General features: G+C 42.2%; 1 protein-coding gene across 2 annotated transcripts in view; it reads left to right on the forward strand.

The window, feature by feature from the left end:
* Nucleotides 1-23,402, forward strand: part of ppp4r1l (protein phosphatase 4, regulatory subunit 1-like) — a 125,670-nt gene that overhangs the window by 70,294 nt on the left and 31,974 nt on the right. For both annotated transcript variants that reach the window (XR_006314608.1, XM_043710084.1), the window contains exons 12-14: nt 5,623-5,885; nt 16,948-17,040; nt 18,967-19,152. Coding sequence is in view for 1 of the 2 variants with exons in the window: in XM_043710084.1 (XP_043566019.1) it covers nt 5,623-5,885; nt 16,948-17,040; nt 18,967-19,152 (542 nt within the window). In the remaining variant the exon portion in view is untranslated. The remainder of the gene's footprint in view (nt 1-5,622; nt 5,886-16,947; nt 17,041-18,966; nt 19,153-23,402) is intronic.

Consider the following 23,402-nt stretch of genomic DNA (forward strand, 5'->3'; position numbering starts at 1 on the left):
GGGGCCCAGGGAGGCAGTGAGGAAAGATTTCAGTCTGAGACTGGTATATTCGAGAACAAAGGAGTTAGTCAAACAGTCAGGGCAGGCAGGGACAAAGCAGAGAACAAGATAGGACTGATAAATTAAACTGCATTGTAAGAGGTCTAACAAGAAGGCAAATGAACTCAGGGCATGGTTAGAAACATGGGACTGGGATATCATAGCAATTACAGAAACATGGCTCAGGGATGGGCAGGACTGGCAGCCTAATGTTCCAGGATACAAATCCTACAGGAAGGACAGAAAGGGAGGCAAGAGAGAAGGGGGAATAGCGTTTTTGATCAGGGATTGCATTACAGCTGTACTGAGGGAGGATATTCCCGGAAATACATGCAGGGAAGTTATTTGGCTGGAACTGAGAAATAAGAAAGAGATGATCACCTTATTGGGATTGTATTATAGATCTCGTAATAGTCAGAGGAAAATTGGGAAACAAATTAATAAGGAGATCTCAGCTATCTGTGAGAATAATAGGTTGGTTATGGTCGGGGATTTTAACTTTCCAAATATTGACTGGGACTGCCATAGTGTGAAGGGTTTAGATGGAGAGGATTTGTTAAGTGTGTACAGGAAAATTTTCTGATTCAGTATGTGGACGTACCTACTAGACAAGGTGTAAAATTTGACCTACTCTTGGGAAATAAGGGCAGGTGACTGAGGTGTCAGTGGGGGAGCACTTTGGGGCCAGCGACCATAATTCTATTAGTTTTAAAATAGTGATGGAAAAGGCTAGACCAGATCTAAAAGTTGATGTTCTAAATTGGAGAAAGGTCACTTTTGATGGTATGAGGCAAGAACTTTCAAATGTTGATTGGGGGCAGATGTTCACAAGTGAAAGGGCGGCTAGAAAATGGGAACTAGAGAGCATACGTTTAGGATGGGGGAAGATATAAAAGAGACCTAAGGGACAACTTTTTCATGCAGAGGATGGTACGTGTGTGGAATGAGCTACCAGAGGAAGTGGTGAAATCCAGTACAATTGCAACATCTAAAAGGCATCTGGATGGGTATATGAATAGGAAGGGTCTAGAGGGATATGGGCCGGGTGCTGTCAGGTGGGACTAGATTGGGTTGGATGAGTTGCACCGAAGGATTTGTTTCTGTGCTGTACATTTCTATGACTGTAGTTTAGAATGGCATCATGGTTGGAACAGTCATGGTGGGCTGAAGGGTCTGCACCTGTACTGTGCTGTTTTAGATTCTATTTTCTATGTTCTCTTTTATTTGGCATTACTTTTGGATGCAATTTAAGCTGGTTTGGGAATGAACCACAAGTTACAAACTTTTAGTAAAGGTAACTTATCCCTGTGGAGAAAGTGAGGACTGCAGATGCTGGAGATCAGAGATGGAAATGTGTTGCTGGAAAAGCGCAGCAGGTCAGGCAGCATCTAGGGAACGGGAGAATCGACGTTTCGGGCATTAGCCCTTCGTGAAGAAGGGCTAATGCCCGAAACGTCGATTCTCCCGTTCCCTAGATGCTGCCTGACCTGCTGCGCTTTTCCAGCAACACATTTCCATAACCTATCCCTGTACCATATGTCAATCTGCCGTTAATGGTAATTCTTTCTCACCATGTTTTCATAATGGTTTCACTTAGACAATATGATATAGGAGTAGAATTGGGTCATTTTAGCCCATTGAGTCTGTTGTGCCATTCAAACATGGCTTGCTGTCTTTCTTCGCTCAAATAGCATTTACAAAAGACACAATCTATGCTAGTATGATGATAGGGATTTCCAAAATACCTCTCAAATTATAACCTCACTTTAATAGAAGACTCTTGTGGGGAAGTAATGGCCTAGTGGTATTATTGCTGTTAATCCAGAAACTCAGCTGATGTTCTGGGGACGGGTTCAGATCCTGCTATAGCAGATGATGGAATTTGAATTCAATAAAGAATCTGGAATTAAGGGTCTGATTACCATTAAACCAATGTTGATTGTCATAAAAACTCATCTGGTTTACCAATGTCCTTTAGGGAAGAAAATCTGTCATCCTTACCTGATCTGCCCTATATGTGACTCCAGACCCTCAGCTATGTGTTTGGCTCATCATTGGGCAATCAGGAATGAACAACAAGTGCTGGCCTAGCCAGAGACACCCTCGTCCCATGAGTGAATTTTATAAAGACTTACCATAGCATGTTTACCAGTGTTCTCCGAACAAAGGACATGTTATCAACACTCCACAAAATCTGACTCAACTTGTCTGAATATCTCATCTAATCTTTTTCTCTCTCTCTTTCCCAGCTTTAATTGTTCCATCCATTTGTTGGTTTTTCCTTTCAAATTGTGGTGCACACCTGTTACTAGTAATCTGGTCATTTTCCTGCAACCAGTACTTAAAGTAGCCTGTGCTTATTTTGGTACTTCTACTTACTGCATTGTTGCTGATAACGCTTTATCTTACTGCTCCCATTGCTGTGCCTGACTCCAATTTATCCACACATTTTTCTACCACTTCCCTTTTTTAAAACCTGTAGCTGACTTCCTGACCTTGTCCAAGTGTCCAATCTAACAAAGTGCAGGATGTGAGGGGTGTCTGTCTCACAGGTGATCCTGCTCCTTGCCCAGTATGTACATTTCTGCCCTTTCCAGTGGAAATGAGAATCATTAAACTTCTACCGGGCAGAAATTACTGTGTTTTTAATCCCGCTCTTAAACAAAAGGGCACTGAAACTAATTGCAGTGCTCTACTTGAGACCAGTTAAGAATACGCATACGCCACCACACTGTATTCTAATGGCTGCGCAAATGCTTAATGCTCCAGTGTGTTTCCTGAAAGTTCTGCTGGAGCCCATCATGTGTTAACAGCTATCACTTACTTTTCTTTCTTTCACGTGGCGATTCGGATACAGTCGAGTGCTTTATCACCTCCAGTACAACTGTTATAGTGGAGAAAAGAGTTTTAGGTTCTGCTTGCTTTCATCAGTCTGTTTTTACTCACGCACTGAAATTTTCAAGCAGATTTTCTACTTGTTCACCCATAAGGTTTATTCGTACAAATGAAACTTTGACCTGTCAACATGTCTAACTGAAGTTTAATCAAGCAAATCTTCTCCACCAATATAGGATGAAGATAAATTGAGTGTCGATGAGAATTTTGTCAATGTTCTTGTTTGCTGGTAGTTCTTTTAAATTCCAAGAGGGTGCATGCGTCAGAAGCACCTGTGGGTATGCTATGTTAGTGCACTAGATACTCCTTTTTATTATACTAAATATTCACTTGAGAAACTAAAGCAAGCCTCATGATATTGTACAGAATGATCAATGCGTGTTCTAATTTTTTTGCTATTTTGTAATCACATTCATAGGACTTCTGATATTATCTCTTTTTCAACAGCCTTTTTCAGGGTAACCTTTGTGACTTGTATTTTCTGGCTGCCAGTTATCTTTTCTGGTCGGGTTCCTACCTTAGATATTTAGCTGCAAAAGGAAGGATGAAACATGTAACTGGCTAAAACCATTTCTAGTTCAGTCTATGTCTCAAAATTCCTTACAATGCCCCTTTGCTGATCTCAAAAGGCAAGCAAATTGCGGCCATATGTGCTATGATTAATCCTGTTTTACACAACTGTGTGCAACATCTCACTTGGAAGTTTTCAATTCCAGCCATCTGACTTGAGAGAATAGCTGATGCAATGACATTTGGTGTGATGGTATGTTACTTTCTATACTTTCTGTAAGAAGGCCAACTCTGGAGGTTTTAGACTTGGCCTCCAGCCATCAGCAGGCATTTGTGTCACAATTCCCAGGATATATAACCATTCTCTACATTCAAGAGTCAAAAAGCGTATCATAAGATTTGCATTGTCCTCTTTTTAATGGGATCCAGGGGTTTGTCTCCCTGTATGTATCCTAACTGCATTTAAAAATCAATGGGTATTCTTTTGTCATGTTCTTCTACAGCTTGGAGGAAGGGAAAAGTAGCCTGCTCAGTCCCTTAATAACATTTAATTAGCTTATAGCTTAATATTTTCGTTGAGATCACTGTACATTTATCCTTTACAAAACATTTTCAGTCTTGAACTTAAAATATATTGAAATGACCGAGGCCAATCAGATTTTTGGGAAACGTTCAAACTACCACTACCATTTATGTGAATTGTTTCCTGACAACACTCCTGCATTGCCTTACCCTCGTATAAAATATTTCCTGTTGGACAGTAAGTATTCTTGTTTTCTATCCATGTCAGCTGAGCTCAGTTTGTGGTACTCCTGTTCCTTAGGTTTGAATCCAATGACCAATCTCTAGGGTTTTAGTACTTAATCCAGTTTGATATTCCATCAGTACTAAGGAGATACTGCAGTGTTAGAACAAAGAACAAAGAAAATTACAGCACAGGATCAGGCCCGTCAGCCCTCCAAGCCTGCGCCAATCCAGATCCTCTATCTAAACTTGTCTCCTATTTTCTAAGGATCTGGGTCGCTCTGCTCCCTGCCCTTTCATATATCTATCTAGATATATCTTAAATGCCGCTATCATGCCCACCTCTACAAAGAGGCAACACATTCCTGGCACCCAACGCCCTCTGCGTAAAGAACTTTCAGCACAATTCTCCCTTAAACTTTTCCCTTCTAACCTTGAACTCGTGACCCCTGGTAATTGAGTCCCCCATTCTTGGAAAAAGCTTCTTGCTGTCCACTATGTCTGTACCTCTCCTGATCATATCCCCCTTCAACCTCCACCTTTCTAATGAAAATAATCCTAGCCGACTCAACCTCTCTTCATAGCTAGCACCCTCCATACCAGGCAACAACCTGGTGAACCTCCTATGCACCCTCTCCAAAGCACCTAGATCCTTTTGGTAATGCGGTGACCAGAATTGTATGCAGTATTCCAAATGTGGCTGAACCAAAGTCCTATACAACTGTAACGTGACCTGCCAACTCTTGTACTCAGTACCCCGTCTGATGAAGGCATGCTGTGTGCCTTCTTGACCACTCTAGCAACCTGCATGGCCACCCTCAGGGTACAATGGACCTGAACAGCAAGATTTCTTTGTTCGTCAATTTTCCCCACTGCTTTTCCATTTACTGTATACTGTGTTGGAGATGCAGTCCTTCAGATGAGATATTAAACCTCTCTATTAGATATGTGTTATTTACACATAGCGACAGGTCACATTATTTATTCTCATGGAAGCCTTCTTTGACTCTAATTACTTCATCTCACCTTCTTCATACCACTTTATCCAAAAAAAAATTGTGACTGTGACCACTCAAGTCTGACTATTATGCACATTATGAATTTCTGCCCTGGGATATCTTTTCCTGTTAGCATCATAACCATTCAAACTATGCTAGCTGAACTTGAATAGGTTGTTAATCTTTTAGTTCAGATTTGCCAGAATTAAAATTATTCTTCTTTTCTCCCTTAAGTGCATAACTGGCTTTCCAATAAATGGTCTTCCTCAATCTGTGTTACTGTCTACTCTCCATTGTAATGCAGTAAACTGATTGGAAGACAAAACTATTCTTCACAGCACAGACTGCAAAACCACCAGTGAGGAAACTTTGAGAGAAATGTAACGAAGTCTGTATCTGCTTATCTGTAATAGATGTGTTTGGTTTCCTCTTGTAGCTCAAGTACAAGTGATTACTGCTGCACTTCGAGCTGCACGATTGGATTCAGCAGTAGAAGAAGAACCATCAACTGGTACTGAAAATGCTGAAGAAATCCAGGCAGAACTTTCACAGTCCAGCCAAGGGCTTTCTGTATCCACACTGACTAGTTCCATTAACACTGACATGTCACAAAGCTTGGAGTCAGCAGTTGAGTTTGCAGCAATGACACCTGAGCACTCAATTCAATGTTTGGAGTCTGATGAAAGTGAACAGAATATGGTAAGTTAACACTTTTCGATGCTTCATATGTACCCACATATTATTCAGGGGTCTGATTTGTTAAAGGTAGGTAGAATTTAACTAACTTTATTCAGTTTTTTGAAATAGCGGAAGATTGATGAAGGTCACACAGTGTATATGACTATTCCTACTAACAGTAGTATGGGTGTGCACTTACCAAGTGGATTACAGTGATTTGAGAAAGCAGCTCACCACCACCTTTGAGGGTAACTACAGAGAGCTGAATATTATTTCAATGGGGAAAGGCAGACCTCGGGTACAAGAAAAAGATGGATGGCTTATCATCGGATGGAAAGCGAACCGGCAGGCAGTGCATGGATCCCCTATGGCTGTTCCCTTCAAAAACAAGTATACAGTTTTGGATACTGTTGGGGGGACAACTTACCAGAGATAAGCAATGGAGCACAGGTCTCTGTCACAGAGTCTGTCCTTGTTGCTCAGAAGGGAAAGGGGAAGAGGAACAGAGCATTAGTCATTGGGGACTCCATTGTTAGGTGGGGCAGATTGGAGGTTCTGTGGGAACGAGAGACACTCACGGTTGGTGTGTTGCCTCCCAGGTGCCAGGGTTAGTGATGTCTGTGATCGTGTTTTCGGGATCCTTGCAGGGGAGCAGCCCCAAGTTGTGGTCCACATAGGCACCAACGACATAGGTAGGAAGAGATATGGGGATCTAAGGCAAAATTTCAGGGAGCTAGGGTGGAAGGTTAGAGCTAGAACAAACAGTTGTTATCTCTGGTTTGTTGCCCGTGCCACGTGCTAGCGAAGCAAGGAGTAGGAGAGAGAAGTTGAACGCATGGCTACTGGGATGGTGCAGGAAGGAGGGTTTTGGATTCCTGGATAATTGGGGTTCTTTCTCGGCTAAGTGGGCCCTCTACAAACAGGATGGTCTTCACCTGAACCAGAAGTGTACCAATATCTTTGGGTGGGGAGGGTGGAAGATTTGCTAATGCTCTAAATTGTAGTTTGACAATCGAGGAGGTTGAGAGTAGGGAGGTCCAAAATAAGGTTTCAGGGTTGCAAGAAGGCACCAGTAAGCAAGCAAGAACGCCAGGAGCATCCGGCCTAAGGTGGGTGAACTTGCAGCATGGGTCAGCACCTGGAATTTTGATGTTGTGGCCATTTTAGAGACATGGGTAGAGCAGGGACAGGAATGGTTATTGCAGGTTCCAGGGTTTGGAGGTTTCAGTAAGAACAGAGAAGATGGTAAAACAGGTGGGGGTGTGGCATTGTTAGTCGAGCATAGTATTACAGCTGCAGAAAGGACATTTGAGGACTCTTCTACTGAGGTAGTATGGACTGAGATTAGAAACCGGAAAGGAGAGGTCACTCTGTTGGGAGTTTTCTTTAGGCCTCCAAATAGTTCCAGAGATGTAGAGGAAAGGATAGCAACGATGATTCTCGATAGGAGAGAGAGTGACTGGATAGTTGTTACGGGGTACTTTAACTTTCCAAATATTGACTGGGAATACTATAGTTCAAGTATTTTAGATGGGTCAGTTTTTGTCCAATGTGTGCAGGAGGGTTTTCTGACAGTATGTAGACAGACCAACAAGGGGCAAGCCCACATTAGATTTGGTACTGGGTAATGAACCCGGCCAGATGTTAGATTTGAAGGTAAGTGAGCACTTTGGTAATAGTGACCACAATTCGGTTATGTTTACATTAGTGATGAAATGGGATAGGTATATACTGCAGGGCACAAGTTATAGCTCGGGGAAGGCAGTTACGATGCGATTAGGCAAGATTAAGGATGCATAGGATGGGGAAGGAAACTGCAGGGGATGGGCACAATAGAAATGTGGAGCTTATTCAAGGAACAGCTACTGTATATCCTTGATAAGTATGTACCTGTCAGACAGGGAGGAAGTTGTTGAACGCAGGAGCCATGGTTTACTAAGGAAGTTAAATCTCTTGTCAAGCGGAAGAAGAAAGCTTATGTTAGGATGAGATGTGAAAGCTCAGGGCAATTGCGAGTTACAGGATAGCCAAGGAATATCTAAAGAGAGAGCTAAGACCAGTGAGGAGGGGACATGAGAAGTTGTTGCGGATAGGATCAGGGAAAACTCTAAAGCTTTCTCAAGTATATAAGGGATAAAAGAATGACTAGAGTAAGATTAGGGCCAATCAAGGACAGTAGTGGAAAGTTGTGCGTGGAGTCCGAGGAGATAGGGGAAGCGCTAAATGAATGTTTTTCGTCAGTATTCACACTGGGAAAAGACAACATTGTCGAGGACAATACTGAGAAACAGGCTACTAGACTAGATAGGATTAAGGTTCACAAGGAGGAGGTGTTAGAAATTCTGGAAAATGTGAAAATAGATAAATCCCCTGGGTTGGATGGGATTTATCCTAGGATTCTCTGGGAAGCCAGGGAGGAGGTTGCCGAGCCTTTGGCTTTGATCTTTGTCGTCATTGTCTACAGGAATAGTGCCAGAAGACTGGAGGATAGCAAATGTTGTTCCCTTGTTCAAGAAGGGGGGAGTAGAGACAACCCTGATAATTATAGACCAGTGAGCCTTACTTCAGTTGTGAGTAAAGTGTTGGAAAAGATTATAAGAGAAATGATTTATAATCATCTCAGTAGGAATAAGTTGATTAGGGATAGTCAACAGGTTTTGTGAAGGGTAGGTCATGCCTCACAAACCTTATTGAGTTCTTTGAGAAGGTGATCAAACAGGTGGATGAGGGTAAAGCGAGGGTATATGGATTTCAGTAAGGCATTTGATAAGGTTCCCCACAGTCGGCTACTGCACAAAATACAGAGGCATGGGATTGAGGGCGATTTAGCGGTTTGGATCAGAAATTGGTTAGCTGAAAGAAGACAGAGGGTGGTGGTTGATGGGAAATATTCATGCTGGAGTTCAGTTACTCATGATGTCAAGCAAGGATCTGTTTTGGTACCACTGCTGTTTGTCATTTTTATAAATGACCTGAATGAGGGTGCAGAAGGATTGGTTAGTAAATTTGCAGTTGACATTAAGATCGGTAGAGTTGTGGATACTGCCGAAGGATGTTGTCGGTTACAGAGGGACAAAGCTTAGCTGCAGAGCTGGACTGAGAGGTGGCGAATGGAGTTTAATGCGTACAAGTGTGAGGTGATTCACTTTGGAAGGAGTACAGGAATTCAGAATACTGGGCGAAAGGTAAGAATTTTGGTAGTGTCGATGAGCAGAGAGATCTTAGTGTCCATGTACATAGATCACTCAAAGTTGCCACCTAGGTTGATAGGGCTGTTGAGAAGTTATGCCGTGTCTTAGCTTTTATTAGTAGAGGCATTGAGTTTCAGAACCATGAGGTCATGTTGCAGCTGAGGGACTTGAGGCTGTTTTCATTAGAGAGAAGAAGGTTGAGAGGTGACTTGATTGAGATATATATAGATAATCAGAGGGTTAGGTAGGGTGGATAGTGACGGCCTTTTTCCTCAGATGGTGATGGTTAGCACAAAGCTGCATAGCTTCAAATTGAGGGGTGATAAATATTGGATGGATGTCAGAGGTAGTTTCTTTACTCAGAAAGAAGTAGGAGTGTGGAACACTGCCTGCAACAGTAGTAGACTCACCAACATTAAGGGTATTTAAATGGTCATTTGATAGGCATATGGACAAGAATGGAATAGTCTATGTTAGATGGGCTTCAGATTGGTTTCACAGGTTAGCGCAACATGGAGCATCAAAGGGCCTGTACTGCGCTGTAATGTTCTGTGTTCTATTATCTGTCAGCCAGGGAACCCAAATTGGAGCTCTTAACCTAGTCCATTCGGGGAACTCATACTCTCTGTGATCCGCCTGACTGACCCTGTTACAATCACCATATCCCTCCCTCTGAGTCTGAGGACATAGGCCAATTCTTTTTCTTTGGTGTCTCCTCCGATGTGTTTTAGCACCAGGTCAGGTTCCTCCAACATGGCCTCTGATAAGAGTGGCATGTAACACACAATAGCTCAATTCTTGCACCTAGAGCGTCTTGGAAGAAATTCATTCTCTTATTCAGGTGGCAAAGGCGACACCCACTATGCCCATCTCTGATTCTGAGATATCTTCAATGCTAGACAGAGAGGAAGAAACCACAGGTTCTGAAACAGCCAGAAAGACTGCCAAGGAGCCAGACACATTTTGTTCCCACACTGTTTGCAAATATTTAGCTTTTATATGGTCGACATGCTTGTTCGGGACTGTTGCAATTGCTCAAACTTTATACTTCACTGGACCTGACCTTGCGTTGACACGTATTACCAATGTCGGGCAGTTCTACACCAAACTTTGTCCCCTGAAGTAAGCTGTCTCCCTGGCTTCGCGGAGTCTTGTGTCCGGCATTGGCATTCCTATTGATGCCCACCCCCCCCCCACCCCCCAAAAAAAACACTAGGTTCGGAGAGATCAGATTTAACCTGGCGCTAAGACTTCTCCCTACCAGCAACTCGACTGGAGCGATCCCTGTAGTTGTATGAGGGTAGTTCTATAATCAAATAGGAATCACAACCGTTCGTACCTAATGAAGCTGTAGGCTGTTTCTTTAAATCTGACTTCAAAGTTTGGATTGCTCTTTCTGCCAGACCATTGGATGATGGATGGTATGGAGCAATCCTTGTATGTCTAACACCATTCAACTTTTAAGACATAACCAAATTATCTGCTGGTAAACAATGGTCCGTTACCTGTGACCAACACTCTGAGAGTCCATGTGTGGCCAAATATGCGTGTAGGTTTTGCATCATTGTCCCCACATTTAATGAGTGAACTCTATGCATGTTCAACCATTTTGAGTGAGGATCAACAGTAACTAAGGATATCGAGCCCATGAAAGGACTCAGCTCGACATGTAACTGAGTCCAGGGTTTACCCGGCCATTCTCACGAATGTGGGGTAGTTTTTGTCCCAATTGGCACCCTGGGCATTGCCCCACCAATGGGGTTATATCTGCATCCAATCCTGCCATAACTTCTCAGCAACATCTTCAGTTTGGAACTCCTAGATGACCCTGATGGAGTTCAGCCAGTGCCTTGCTGCGACCTTTACTTGGGACAGTCGCTATTGCTCCCTATAATAATGTGCCATCCTCTACAGTGATCTGGTCTCTTCAGGTCCAAAAATGTTTCAGTTCTGGTTGTGATGGCCCTTTAGCCTCGCCCGACACCAGCAGCTTTGAATTGTATTGAATTGAATTTATTGTCACGTATACTAAGGAACAGTGAAAAGCTTTATCTTGCAAGCAATACAGGAAGATCACAGAGTTAAGTAGCATAGATAGGTAAACAGTGGCAAAAACAATAACACGGGTACAGGCATATGGTAAGAGTTTGAGAGTCCATTCAGTATCCTAACAACAGTAGGGTAGAAACTGTTATGAAACCAGCTGGTGCTTGTGTTCAAGCTTCTGTATCTTCTCCCTGATGGTAGAGGTTGTAGAAAAACATTGCCAGGGTGGGATGGATCTTTGAGAATGCTGGCGGTCTCTCCTTGACGGTGGGCCTGGTAGGTAGATTCTATAGATGGGGGGGAGGTTTGGCCTTTGTGATTGTCCGGGCCAAGTTCACGGCTCTCTGTAACCGCCTCTGATTTTGAATGGTACAGTTGCCATACCAGGTAGTGATACATCCAGACAGAATGCTGTCTATGGCGCACCTATAAAAGTTGGCAAGGGTATTCGCCGTCTAGCCAAATTTCTTCAGCTGCCTGAGGAAAAAGAGACGCTGTTAGGCCTTTGTAACCAGTGTGTCCACATGAAGAGTCCAAGATAACTTGTTGTGGTGATCACTCCCAAGAGCTTGGCACTCCACACGCGTTGCACCTCTGTATTGTTAATGTGTAGGGGGAACATGAGTAACATCCAGCCAAACGTCAATAATGAGTTACTTGCTTTTGCCGGCATTGAGAGCTAGGTTGTTCTCAGTGCACTATTTTTACATGTCTTCCACCCCCTGTCTGTAGTCTGTTTTGTCGCCATCTGAGATTTGATTGACTATGGTGGTGTCATCAGTGAACTTGTAAATGGCATTAGTCTGGCGAAGGATTGTGAAGGATGTCGGTTTTACATAAAAATCTTCTGTGCGAGGGATTGGGTATTTATCCAGCTGTGAAAATTATTATTTGTTTATTTAAAATTCCCAAAAATGCAAACCGACCCATCGGGCTTCATAGTCAGTGTGACCGTTGCTGCCCATTCCGCAAACTGGACTGGTTTAATATTCCTTTACTTTCCAGCCATCTGATTTCTGCCTCTATTTTTGCCCATAAGGCAAGTGGCATTGGAGGGCCTTACAGAGTCATGGAATTATTTCCTGGTCAACATGCAAGGTGGCCTTAGCACCTTTGATAGTCCCTAGACCTTCCTGAAAAACTTCCGGTATTTAATTCGAACTCCACTCAGGCAGCCATTTTCTAACTGAAAAATGTTGAGCTAATCTGGGTGAGTCTTTCTCAACCAATTTCGCCACATCAAGCTTTGGCCAAGTCTTTTATTACAATTGTTGGCAACTGAACCAGTTGCTCCTCATAAGAAACCAGAATCAAAGTTGTGCATTTAATCTTTAAAGGTTCCCTTGTATAGATTAGAGTAAAAAAAACTGCAGATGCGAGAATCCAAAGTAGACAAACAGGAGGCTGGAAGAACACAGCAAGCCAGGCAGCATCAGGAAGTGGAGAAGTCAATGTTTCGGGTATTAATCCGCCTTCAGGACTAGATGTCGGGGTAGGGAGAGAGAGTAGCAGAATGGCGAGGTGGTGATAGGTGGACACAGGTGGTGGGTGCGACCTGATTGAATCCAGTAGATGGAAGGAAAAGGAAGTGGTGGGGCTGGAAAGAGAGCCGGGAAATGGGTAAGGTATTTGATATTAGAGAACTCAATGTCAAGTCCTCTGGGCTGTCGGCTGCCCTGGTGAAAGATATGATTTTGTTTCTCTAATTTGCGGTCTGATTCACTGCAGCAATGGAGGAGTCAGAGAATGGACATGGAGTCATAGAGAAGTACAGCATGGAAACAGACCCTTCGGTCCAACTCATCCATGCCAAAATATTATCCTCACCTAACCCAGTCCCATTTGCCAGCACTTGGCCCATATCCCTCTAAAGTCTTCCTATTCATATACCCATCTAGATGCCTTTTAAATGCTGCAGTTATACCACCCTCCACCATTTTCTCTGGCAGCTATGCATGCACCACCCTCTGCATAAAAATGTTGCCTCTTGGGTCCCTTTTGTATATTTCCCCATTCGCCCTGAACCTATACCCTCTAGTTCTGGACTCCCCCACCCCAGGGAAATGACTTTGTCTACTTATCCTATCAATGCCCCTCAAGATTTTATAAACCTCTGTAATGTCACCCCTCAGCCTCTGACATTCCAGGGAAAGCAGCCCCAGCCTATTCAGCCTCTCCCAATAGCTCAAATCCTCCAACCCTGGCAACATCCTTGTAAATCTTTTCTGAACCCCTCAAGTTTCACAACATCCTTCTGATCAGAAGGAGACCAGAATTGCACGCAATATTCCAATAACCAATATCCTGTTCAACCGCAACATGACCTCCCAACTCCTGTACTTAATGCTCTGACCAATAAAGGAAAGCTTCACTATCCTATCTCTTTGCGAATCTACTTTCAAAGAACTATGAATTTGCACTGCAAGGTCTCTTTTTTTCAGCAATGCTCCCCAGGACCTTACCATTAAGTGTATAAGTTCTGCTCTGGTTTGCCTTTACGAAATGGAGCACCTCACATTTATCTAAATTATACTCCATTTGCCACTCCTCAGTTTATTGGCATTCTGGATAATCCAAGATGGAGGAAGTGGAAAAATTTGTGGCTGTAAGAGCTGCTCTTTTTTTCTTTGAGGTGTTTTAGGTGTTGGAGGTGTATTCCTCGAATTCCACGAGCAGCAATTATTGTTTTTTTTATGCTGTTGCATTGTTTTGGAATTTTGGAGAAGAAAAAAGTCAAAATAATGGCACTTTTAAAAGAGAGAAGAACAGACAAAAGGCAGTGCAAGGGTCAATGAAGGAGAGAGAGAAAGGAACCTACACTGCTAACTGACACAACAGTGAATCTATGCAGTTACTGCCTTTGCTGTTTGAATTCATTTATCTCTGGGCATCAGAGTGCGTCTAGGAAAACTTAACAAGCAGCAAAATTCACAACTGATCTTTTAAGGAATATGTGTGGGAGAGCTCACAGCACAGGAACAGGGAAGTGCATAGTTTTAATGTGTAACCTTGCTGTAAGTCTACCGTAGTGAGTAGAGTGGGTTCTTTCTTGATGATCTATTTTGAAATCTGTCTCTTGACTAACCTACGAACCCTTCATTGTACTATCTTCCATGCACCCATCCAAGAGTTGCTTAAATGTCCCTAATGTATGTACCTGTACCACCACTGCCAGCAGTGTATCCCACACAACCACCACTCTCTGTGTAAAGAACCTAGCTCTGACATCTCCCCTAAACCTACCTTCATGTGGTTGGCATTGGTGTTCCTGTTGCCATTTCACCCTCCTCCCACCAGGTCTGGGAATATCAGGTTTAACCTGGTATGGATTTTTCTCCCCATCAGAAACTCTGCTGGAGCTGTCTGGGTAGTTGCATGAGGGGTAATCCTATAATCGAACAAGAACTAGGACAGTTTGGTATCGAGTGAAGCTGTAAGCTGTTTCTTTAAGCCTGCCTTCAAAGTTTGCACTATTCTTTCCATCAGACTATTGGACAACGAAGGGTCTAGAGCTATCTGAAAATGTTGAATGCAATTTGACTTTAGAAAATACTCAAAATCTCTGCTCATAAATGACATCCCATTGTCAGTGACCAATACTTCCATGAGTATCACGAACAATGTTCACAGATTAGATTTTTTTTTTTTAGATTAGATTAGATTACAGTGTGGAAACGGGCCCTTCGGCCCAACAAGTCCACACCGACCCGCCGACTGCTCATAAATGACATCCCATTGTCAGTGACCAATACTTCCATGAGTATCACGAACAATGCTCACAGCTTTTCAGTTATCATCCCTGAGTTAGCCGAATGAACTCTGTGCACATCCAATCACTGTGAATGGGTGTCCACAATGGCTAAGAGCATTGAGTCCATGAAAGGACCAGCATAGTCGCTGTGTAACCGTGTCCAGGGTTTACCCTGTCATTCCCATGAATGTGGGGGGTGTTGCTGGTGTAATTTTTGTCTTCGTTGACACTCTAGATACTGCCATACCAAATCAGCTATGTCAGTATCCAACGCTGGCCACCAGACATAACTTCTTGCTAACATTTTCATTTTGGAAACCCCTGAATGACACTGTTGGAGCTCAGCAGTAATTTTACTCAGGACGACCGCTCTTGCTCTCCAACGTTATATGTTGTCCTCTACAGTGATCAGGTCCAGAAAGGTTTTAATCCTGCTTGTGATGGCCCTTTTGTTTCCCCCATCACCAGGTGTTTTAGATTTGCCAGAACTGGATACTTTTGTATCCACAGTCTGATATTGTCAGCAGTGACTGGAAGGGTGTCTAGAAAGTTTAAAAACAGATTCTTCCACAGAGGCACATCGATGGTTTAACTGCCAATGGGGAGGAGGCTGAAAGCGTCCTCATTTTCTAGTTCGCTTCCTGCTCAGTGTTCCAACTTGTAATTGTATGCACTGAGAGTAAAGGCCCACTACTTAATTTGACCAGAAGGTATGCGTGGCATGGCCTTGTCTTCTTTAAGTATCCCTAGCCAGGTTTTGTGTTTTGTTACAGTTATGAATTTATGTTCATAGAAGTATTGGTGGAATTTTCTCACACCAAAGATGACCGTCAAACCTTCCTTCTCTATCTGGCGCATTTGTGTTCAGCATCAGCCAAAATCCTGGAAATATATACTATCAGGAGCCATCAGTGAGCCAACACTACTCAGATACCATACAGGAAGGCATCACATGTCAGCACCATATTTTGCTTGGGATCATTGTGGCCAACAATTTAGATGATGATTGCTGCTTTTTAACTTCCCTTAAGGCTGCAACTTGGCTACCCAACTATTTCCAAGGCTGACCTGTGTTTCAATAGCAGGTGTAGAGGGGCCAGCATGGGGCCTGATTACATATTAATTTTCCATAATAATTTGCCAACCCAAGGAAGGACTGGTATAGATGTGGGAGCCGGGCCACCTTTGATCACCCTCACCGTCTTCCATCGGGTGTAACCTGGTCTTGTTGACTAGGTAGCCCAAGTAAGTCACTTGGAGTGCCTGGAACACCCATGTTTACCTTATTGCATCTCATTTTCCACTTGAAGATCCCGCAGCCTTCAAAATTCAATATTCAGTTCAATAATTTTCAAACCTTTAACACCTTCCTCTATGTCCTTGACACAAGTCCACACTGCAGGCCCTGTCATTGCACAGCCAATCTATATCATCTAATTACAGTCCCCACTATCAACTTTTCTTTCTCCCTAGCAATTATCTATCCCTTTATCTGCCTAACTGTCTCTCTCTCGACTCCATCTCCACTTATCCACTCCCTGCTTTTCCCCCACTGATGTCTTCAACATATATACCACCTTTTCCTAGCTACCATCAGTTCTGCGGAAGGATGGCTGGGTTCAGAATGTTAACTGTTTTCTCTCCTCAGATGCTGACAAACCTGCTGAGTTTTTCCAGCAATTTCTGTTTTTGTTTCAGATTTTCAGCATCTGTGGTACTTTCATACAATAAATAAACTACTTTGAGTGGAAAGTGACTTTTGTTATCAAGTGTCCAGTTTTTCAAACATTGAAACCCAGTGATAAATGTATCACTGGATCATGGGGCTTAATTGACACCAAGTCTCTGGGAAGTTCAAGATGGACAAGATGGCAATTAAGACATTAAACAAAAGTGGGATTTGCGTCATTTTCAGGAAGTGCTGTCAATGGCAGAGTGGTCTTCGCTCGCTCTACTCCTTTTTCTTATTTTCACTGAAACTATCACAGAGGTTTTCCATCTGTTAATTTAGTGGGAAGTTCCAACACCAGATGATTTCACATGGTTTGTGCCTGTAATAGTCTCTCACATACATTGTGTGTTCTTCAACTTTCAGAGTCTGAGTAATCAACCATGTTGTGATGTCGGATCGTTAGAGCTGGAACATAACGATAGTTTGCTTTTTGGTGAAGACCAGTCAAAAGTACAGGTTGGTATTAGAAAGAGGCTTTTTTTTCAGCCCCAGTGCTAGGTGGGACCAATAGTGGTGGTTGTACATTGATCATGATTCCAATGTGTCTAATAAATGTGAAATGTTACCACCTACCCCAATCCTGATGATGGGGACACAACAGAACAACACTTGTCTAATATAACAAAGGGGTCACAGTGAAGCAGAAAATTTTAATTGACCCATTTCTTTCTCCTGCTCCTCAACACTGTAATTGTGTTTTGATTACATTAGATTATTTAAAGGAAAGAAATGTCAGAGACTTGGACTGTTGTAGGCTTGTGTTCTCCAACATATATATATATATATATAAACGTCTCTTAACAGTTGATCACACCGTCTGTCTATGTTCCTTTGCTGCATGATTTCTCCTTCTAGAAGCTATGCGGCTAGAAAAAAGTGCAAGCTCTTAACAGGCTTTGCCAGTTTGCTGCATTCTGTTTCATTTTGGTCCAGATGGACAGTCATTTCAGGGTAAGGTAAATTTTGTGGTGGAAATGCAAAAAAAATGAATACGGTATGAGAAAGAAGTCAGGAACTGATGTGGGAAGCTAGAATATTGCAATATGAAATACAGAGGAGACTATTCAACCCATCATGCCCATGCAAACTCTAGTCTCTTTACAGCTGCACTTTATTTTCTGCAGCTGCTTTTAGGCAGGACAAATAATTAATTCACCATTCTGTAGCTGGGGGAGTCCAAAACTTGTGGGTATGGGTTTAAGGTGAGAGGGGAAAGATTTAAAAGGGACCTATTGGGCAACTTTATCACGCAGGGGTTGGTGCGTATATGGAACAATCTGCTAGAGGAAGAGGTAGAGGCCGGTACAATAATAACATTTAAAAGGCATCTGGATGGTTTTATGAATAAGAAGGGTTTAGAGGGACAGGGGCCAAATGCAGGCAATTGGAATTACATTATTTTAGGATATCTAGTCGGCATGGACGGGTTAGACCAAAGGATCTGCTTCTGTGCTGTATAACTCGATGACGTGGAAGTAGCTGCGCCCATTGTACAATATCTGAGCAATGCAAACTGACTAGAGATCCCGTAAACAGTTCACAACCACAGAAGTGATCTTCTGTACTTCTACATTTGAAAGCAGCAGCAACATTCTGAATGTTCCAGAGATGCAAATTTGATGAGTGGTGAACCTGAACCATCTAAAAATAAACAAAAATGTACAACTTCCACGTGGAATTAATTTCTGTTCACGACTGTATAAGGTAGGAGTGTTTGCCTTGTATGTCATCAAAGTGTATTCATAGGTAAGAAGGTGAATTTGGAATGACACTACACAACAGCGCACAGTAAATGCAAGGATTGTTTTTCCTGGAACATCATGCTTTGGACAAAGAAAATTGATGAACTGAAGGTTGTTTTAAATGCTCAACAGTCCTTTTCTAAACCCGCAACAAAAGTAAAACCTGCACTGAAGTATTATTTTACATTCCCCATCTTCTCCCAAAACACAAGAAGTCATTCATAGATGGTTGTGATTTAAAAAAAACACAACGATTGTAGCAAGTAACTCTGTTTATTCAAAGACTTAAAAGTACAAATAATATGATGCTTCTGCACTACAGTGACTGAACGTTGATTAATCAGGCACCATCCTTCGCTGACATTGTTCCAGTGGTTCAATTGGATGATTAAGATCCTCTTACATTAAGGAAAGGTGGAGAAATGAGCATGCTAGTATTCCTCCCAGTACCAATGTCACTAGAAGCAAGCCCGAAACTGATCTATGCTCAGTACCTACCTCTAGTTACAGGATTGGATCAATATATTTCCATGAATTAAAGTGGTGGTGTCTACAGCTTAACTTTACTTTTTGTATCTCTTTTGCTTTTATAAGTCCAATTATGGGCAGTTTATAGGGATGTTTTCTTTCCCCTTTTCAGGATATTATTCCACAACCGTTGCTGGACCAGTACCTGTCAATGACAGATCCTTCCCGAGCTCAAACTGTTGACACTGAAATTACAAAGCACTGTGCATACAGTCTGCCAGGTGTGGCTCTTACCCTTGGCAGACAGAACTGGCACTGTTTAAAGAATACCTATGAAACACTGGCTTCTGATGTACAAGTGAGTGACTATATGAACCATTTGGTTTAAGCTGATACTAATAATGCATGATTTTAAAATGTGGAATCGTCTTTTTTTCTCAATTATCGAAAATAATGAGATGCTGTCATATTCTACCTTTTATTGTTATTATTTCTTGGGCTCAGTGTGTCGCTGGCTAGGCCAATATTTATTACTTATCCCTAATTATTCAGAAGGCAGTTAAGAGTCAACCACGTTGCTGTGGGTCTGGAATCACATGTAGACCAGACCCAGTAAGGGTGGCAGTTTCCTTCCCTAAAGAACAAGAGTGAAACAAATGCATTTTTACAACAATTGACATTGGATTCAAGGTGATCATTAGACTTGTAATTTCAGATTTTTTTTTTAATACAAAATCCATCATCTACTGTGGCAGGTTTTGAAACTGGGTTTACCACAGAACATTATCCTGGGTCTCTGAATTAACATACCAGCAAAAATACAATGAGGCCATTGCCGCCTCTTTTTCAATCTTAGCTGATTATATCAAGTAGTGCTTGGATGTGTGTGCTGTGACTTTAAGAATTTATTTTCTCCTGGTTTTATTTGAAGCGAGGTTGTAAGCAAAGGCTACCAGAACTACTCAAGAAAGCAGCGTGGGAGACTTCAGGTTTTTGTTTTAAACAGCCAGCGCTCTCAGATCCAAATTTCTGGGTTTTGATTTTTTTTCAGTAGCATCAGAAGCTATTAAGGTCTCAACAAAGCTGGAAGCTTAAGTGAATGTTACCTGGCGGGTAGTCCATCTGAATTTTCTCTTAATGTTTTTTCCCCCTGATGGGAGAACTACATGTGAGAATCTGTGTCTGACCTTTCCTTTTTGCCAAGAGATTAGGTTAGATTAGATTAGATTATATTACTTACAGTGTGGAAACAGGCCCTTCGGCCCAACAAGTCCACACCGCCCCACCGAAGCGCAACCCACCCATACCCCTGCATTTACCCCTTACCTAACACTATGGGCAATTTAGCATGGCCAATTCACCTGACCTGCACATCTTTGGACTGTGGGAGGAGACCCACGCAGACACGGGGAGAACATGCAAACTCCACACAGTCCGTCGCCTGAGGCGGGAATTGAACCCGGGTCTCTGGTGCTGTGAGGCAGCAGTGCTAACCACTGTGCCACCGTGCTGCCCATAAACACCGTGTGTTTATGGTTGTCACTATATTGGAACAGTTAATTAGTAATAGTTACTGTATTTATTATTCTTTGAAGTTTCCAATAGAGTTAAGTTATTCTAAATTCCTCTTTCTTTGGTTGTAATTTAACTACTGTTGTAGGTCTTACAGCCCGGCTCAGACCCTTTCAGTCCAACCAATCCATGCCGAACGTAATCCCAAGTGAGACTAGTCCCACCTGCCTGTTTCTGGCCCATATCCCTGGCCTTTCCTATTCATGTACTTATCCAAACATCTTTTTAAACGTTGTAATTGTACCCATATCCACCACTTCCTCAGGAGGTCCATTCCACACGCGAACCGCCCTCTGTGCAAAACCTTTGCCCCGCGTGTCTTTTTTTTTTAAAAATCTCTTTCCTCTAACCTTAAAAATGTGCCTCTTAGTCTTGAAACTCCTCCATGCTAGGGAAAGGAAAACTACCATTAACTATACCCATATCCCTAATTATTTTATAAACTTCTATAAGGTCGCCTTTCAATGTTTAAATGTAGTAAATTGCTTTTTGCTTAACATCGAGTAGCTGCATCTGGAACAGATACTTCACATTTGCCTTTAAAAAATAAGAAAAAGTTAGGGTATAGGCTACCTTCTTAAAATATTTTGAAGGGGGCTGGCCTGATCCATAACAGGCACTGCCTTTTTTATTTGGCTTAAAATATAGCTGATCTCTAAAGAAGGAAACCATATTCACCAACATTTGTTTCTTCACAATTGTTGCTGTGCTTTATGGAACATTATTGAGCTTCCAAAGATCCTTGTGTGATGGTCATTGAATGCTGTACACAGATGATAACTGATCTTTCTTTCACTTCATTTGTAGATTTCCCGTAGCCAGTATGAGATTGCAAGTCCCTCATTGACCATGTTAAAAATCACACAACGTTAGGTTGTAGTCCAACAGGTTTATTTGAATGTACAAGCTTTCAGAGCACTGCTCCTTCATCAAGCACTGCATTTCTTTCTTACTTAATTTGCTGACATGGGCAAAGAAAGAAAGATTACATAAGACCATAAGAAACAGGAACAGGAGTATTCTGTTTGACCCCTCGGGCCTGCACCACCATTCAGTAGGATCATGGCTTTTCCAGCATTTCTCATGTCCACTTTCCAGCATTTTCCCCTTAGAATCTTGATCAGTTAGGGAATCCAGAATTGTCTATCTCGGCCTTAAATATACACGAGGACTCTGCCCCCACAGTGTTCTGTGGCAAAGTGTTCTAAGGGTTTTAACCCTCAAAGAATCCTTATCACATTCTTAAATTGGCACCCCTTTATTCTGAGACTATGCCCACAAATCCTACACTCCCCAATGAGAGGAAAAGTTCTCTCAGCACTTATCTCACAAAACCCCTTAAAAATGCTATATGTTTCAATGAGATTACCTCTCATTCTTTTAAACTTCAGTGAGTTTAAATCTGTTTAGACTTTGATCATAAGGCATACTGGGGATCATCCTTGTGAACCTTCTCTAAACTGCAGCAAATGAAATGAAATCTTTCCTTAAATGAAGGGATCAAACCTCTTGGGAAATGCACTTTTATAAGGAATCATTCCATATGATTCCCAGCAAAACTATGTTGCACTGTTCCATGATTTCAGCTTCTCTGCAGCAGTCGTGTGCCTGAAATGTTCTGGTTTTACGGGTAGAGTCTGCAGTTTTTTGTGTTCCATTTTTCTATTATTCTAGAGTGCATCTTTCAGTTCCTGAAGTAGCTTGTTTTTCTGACTTTTTTGTAAAACTTATTCATGGGATGTGGGTGTCACTGTGATTGGGCAGCATTTGTTGCCCATTCCTATTTACCTTTGAAGGGGATGGTGAGCTGCATTTAATTTGCTGTAGGTGGACCCACAGTGCCGTTAGAGAGGGAATTCTAGGATTTTGACCAGTGATACTGAAGGAAAAGTTATTATATTTCTCAGAATAGTAAGTGACTTAAAGGGGAGCTTGCAGCTGGTGGTGATCCCATGTATCTCCTGACCTTGTCCTCCCCGATAGTAGTAGTCTTGGTCTTGGAAGGTCTGTCTTAGTCACTTTATTGAGTTATTGCAGTGCATTTTGTAGATGATGTGCACTGCTGATGCTGAGCCTTGGAGGTATAATGTTTGAGGATGTAGTGCCACTCAAATGGGCTGCTTTGTTCTGGATGCCATCAAGCTTCTTGAGTGTTGGAGCTGTATTCATCCAGGCAAGTGTGGAATATCACATAACACTCCTGACTCATGCTTTGTAGATGGTGGTCAGGCTTTGGGAATCAGGAGGGAAGTTACTTGCTGCAGGATTCCTAGCCTTATAGTCACCTGGTCTTATAGTCACAGCATTTATGTGCCTAGACCAGTTTCTGGTCAATGGTGATGTCCAGGATGTTGATAGTAAGGGGTTCAGTGACAATAATGTCATTGAATGTCAAGGAATTGTTACGTCATCGGGATAAACCCTCCTGCTTAATTTAAACTTGCGACCCGAACGGGATAAATCCTATAAGTTCGAGAGGCCAAGACCTAGTTAAAATAAAAGTAACAACTTTATTTCTTAAGATATAACAGAGAATAAATTACTTTTAACTATTTACAACCCCTTTCTTAAACCTATTTTTTACTTTCCCTTCTATAACATTAGTCCGATAAAACCCCAATTAAGATTTACCAAACTTCAAATTTCGAAACCAGCAGCTGTCAAATTTTCTCTTTGTATCTTCTTTTCTTCTTTAGGGATTTCTGTTCCACAGGTCACTGACCGATAAAGATACCTTTTAAGAGACCTATTTTTCGGGCAGTCTGTACATGCTGGTAACTTGGCAATTCTCCCTCAACTGTTTAATTTTTCCTGGTCTTATACCCCAAAATATCAGATTGTTTCATTGGGTTTTAATTTTGTCATTATACTAAATTCAAACTTGATTGAAGGTTGGTATTTTGGGATATAATTTAAAGTGGTCGAATTCAAATTTGTTTTGTCATCTCCAGGCAACCCAGCTGCACGGTGGGCGGCACGGTGGCACAGTGGTTAGCACTGCTGCCTCACAGCGCCAGAGACCCGGGTTCAATTCCC

Source organism: Chiloscyllium plagiosum, chromosome 20, assembly GCF_004010195.1.
Source record: "Chiloscyllium plagiosum isolate BGI_BamShark_2017 chromosome 20, ASM401019v2, whole genome shotgun sequence".
Classification (NCBI taxonomy): domain Eukaryota; kingdom Metazoa; phylum Chordata; class Chondrichthyes; order Orectolobiformes; family Hemiscylliidae; genus Chiloscyllium; species Chiloscyllium plagiosum.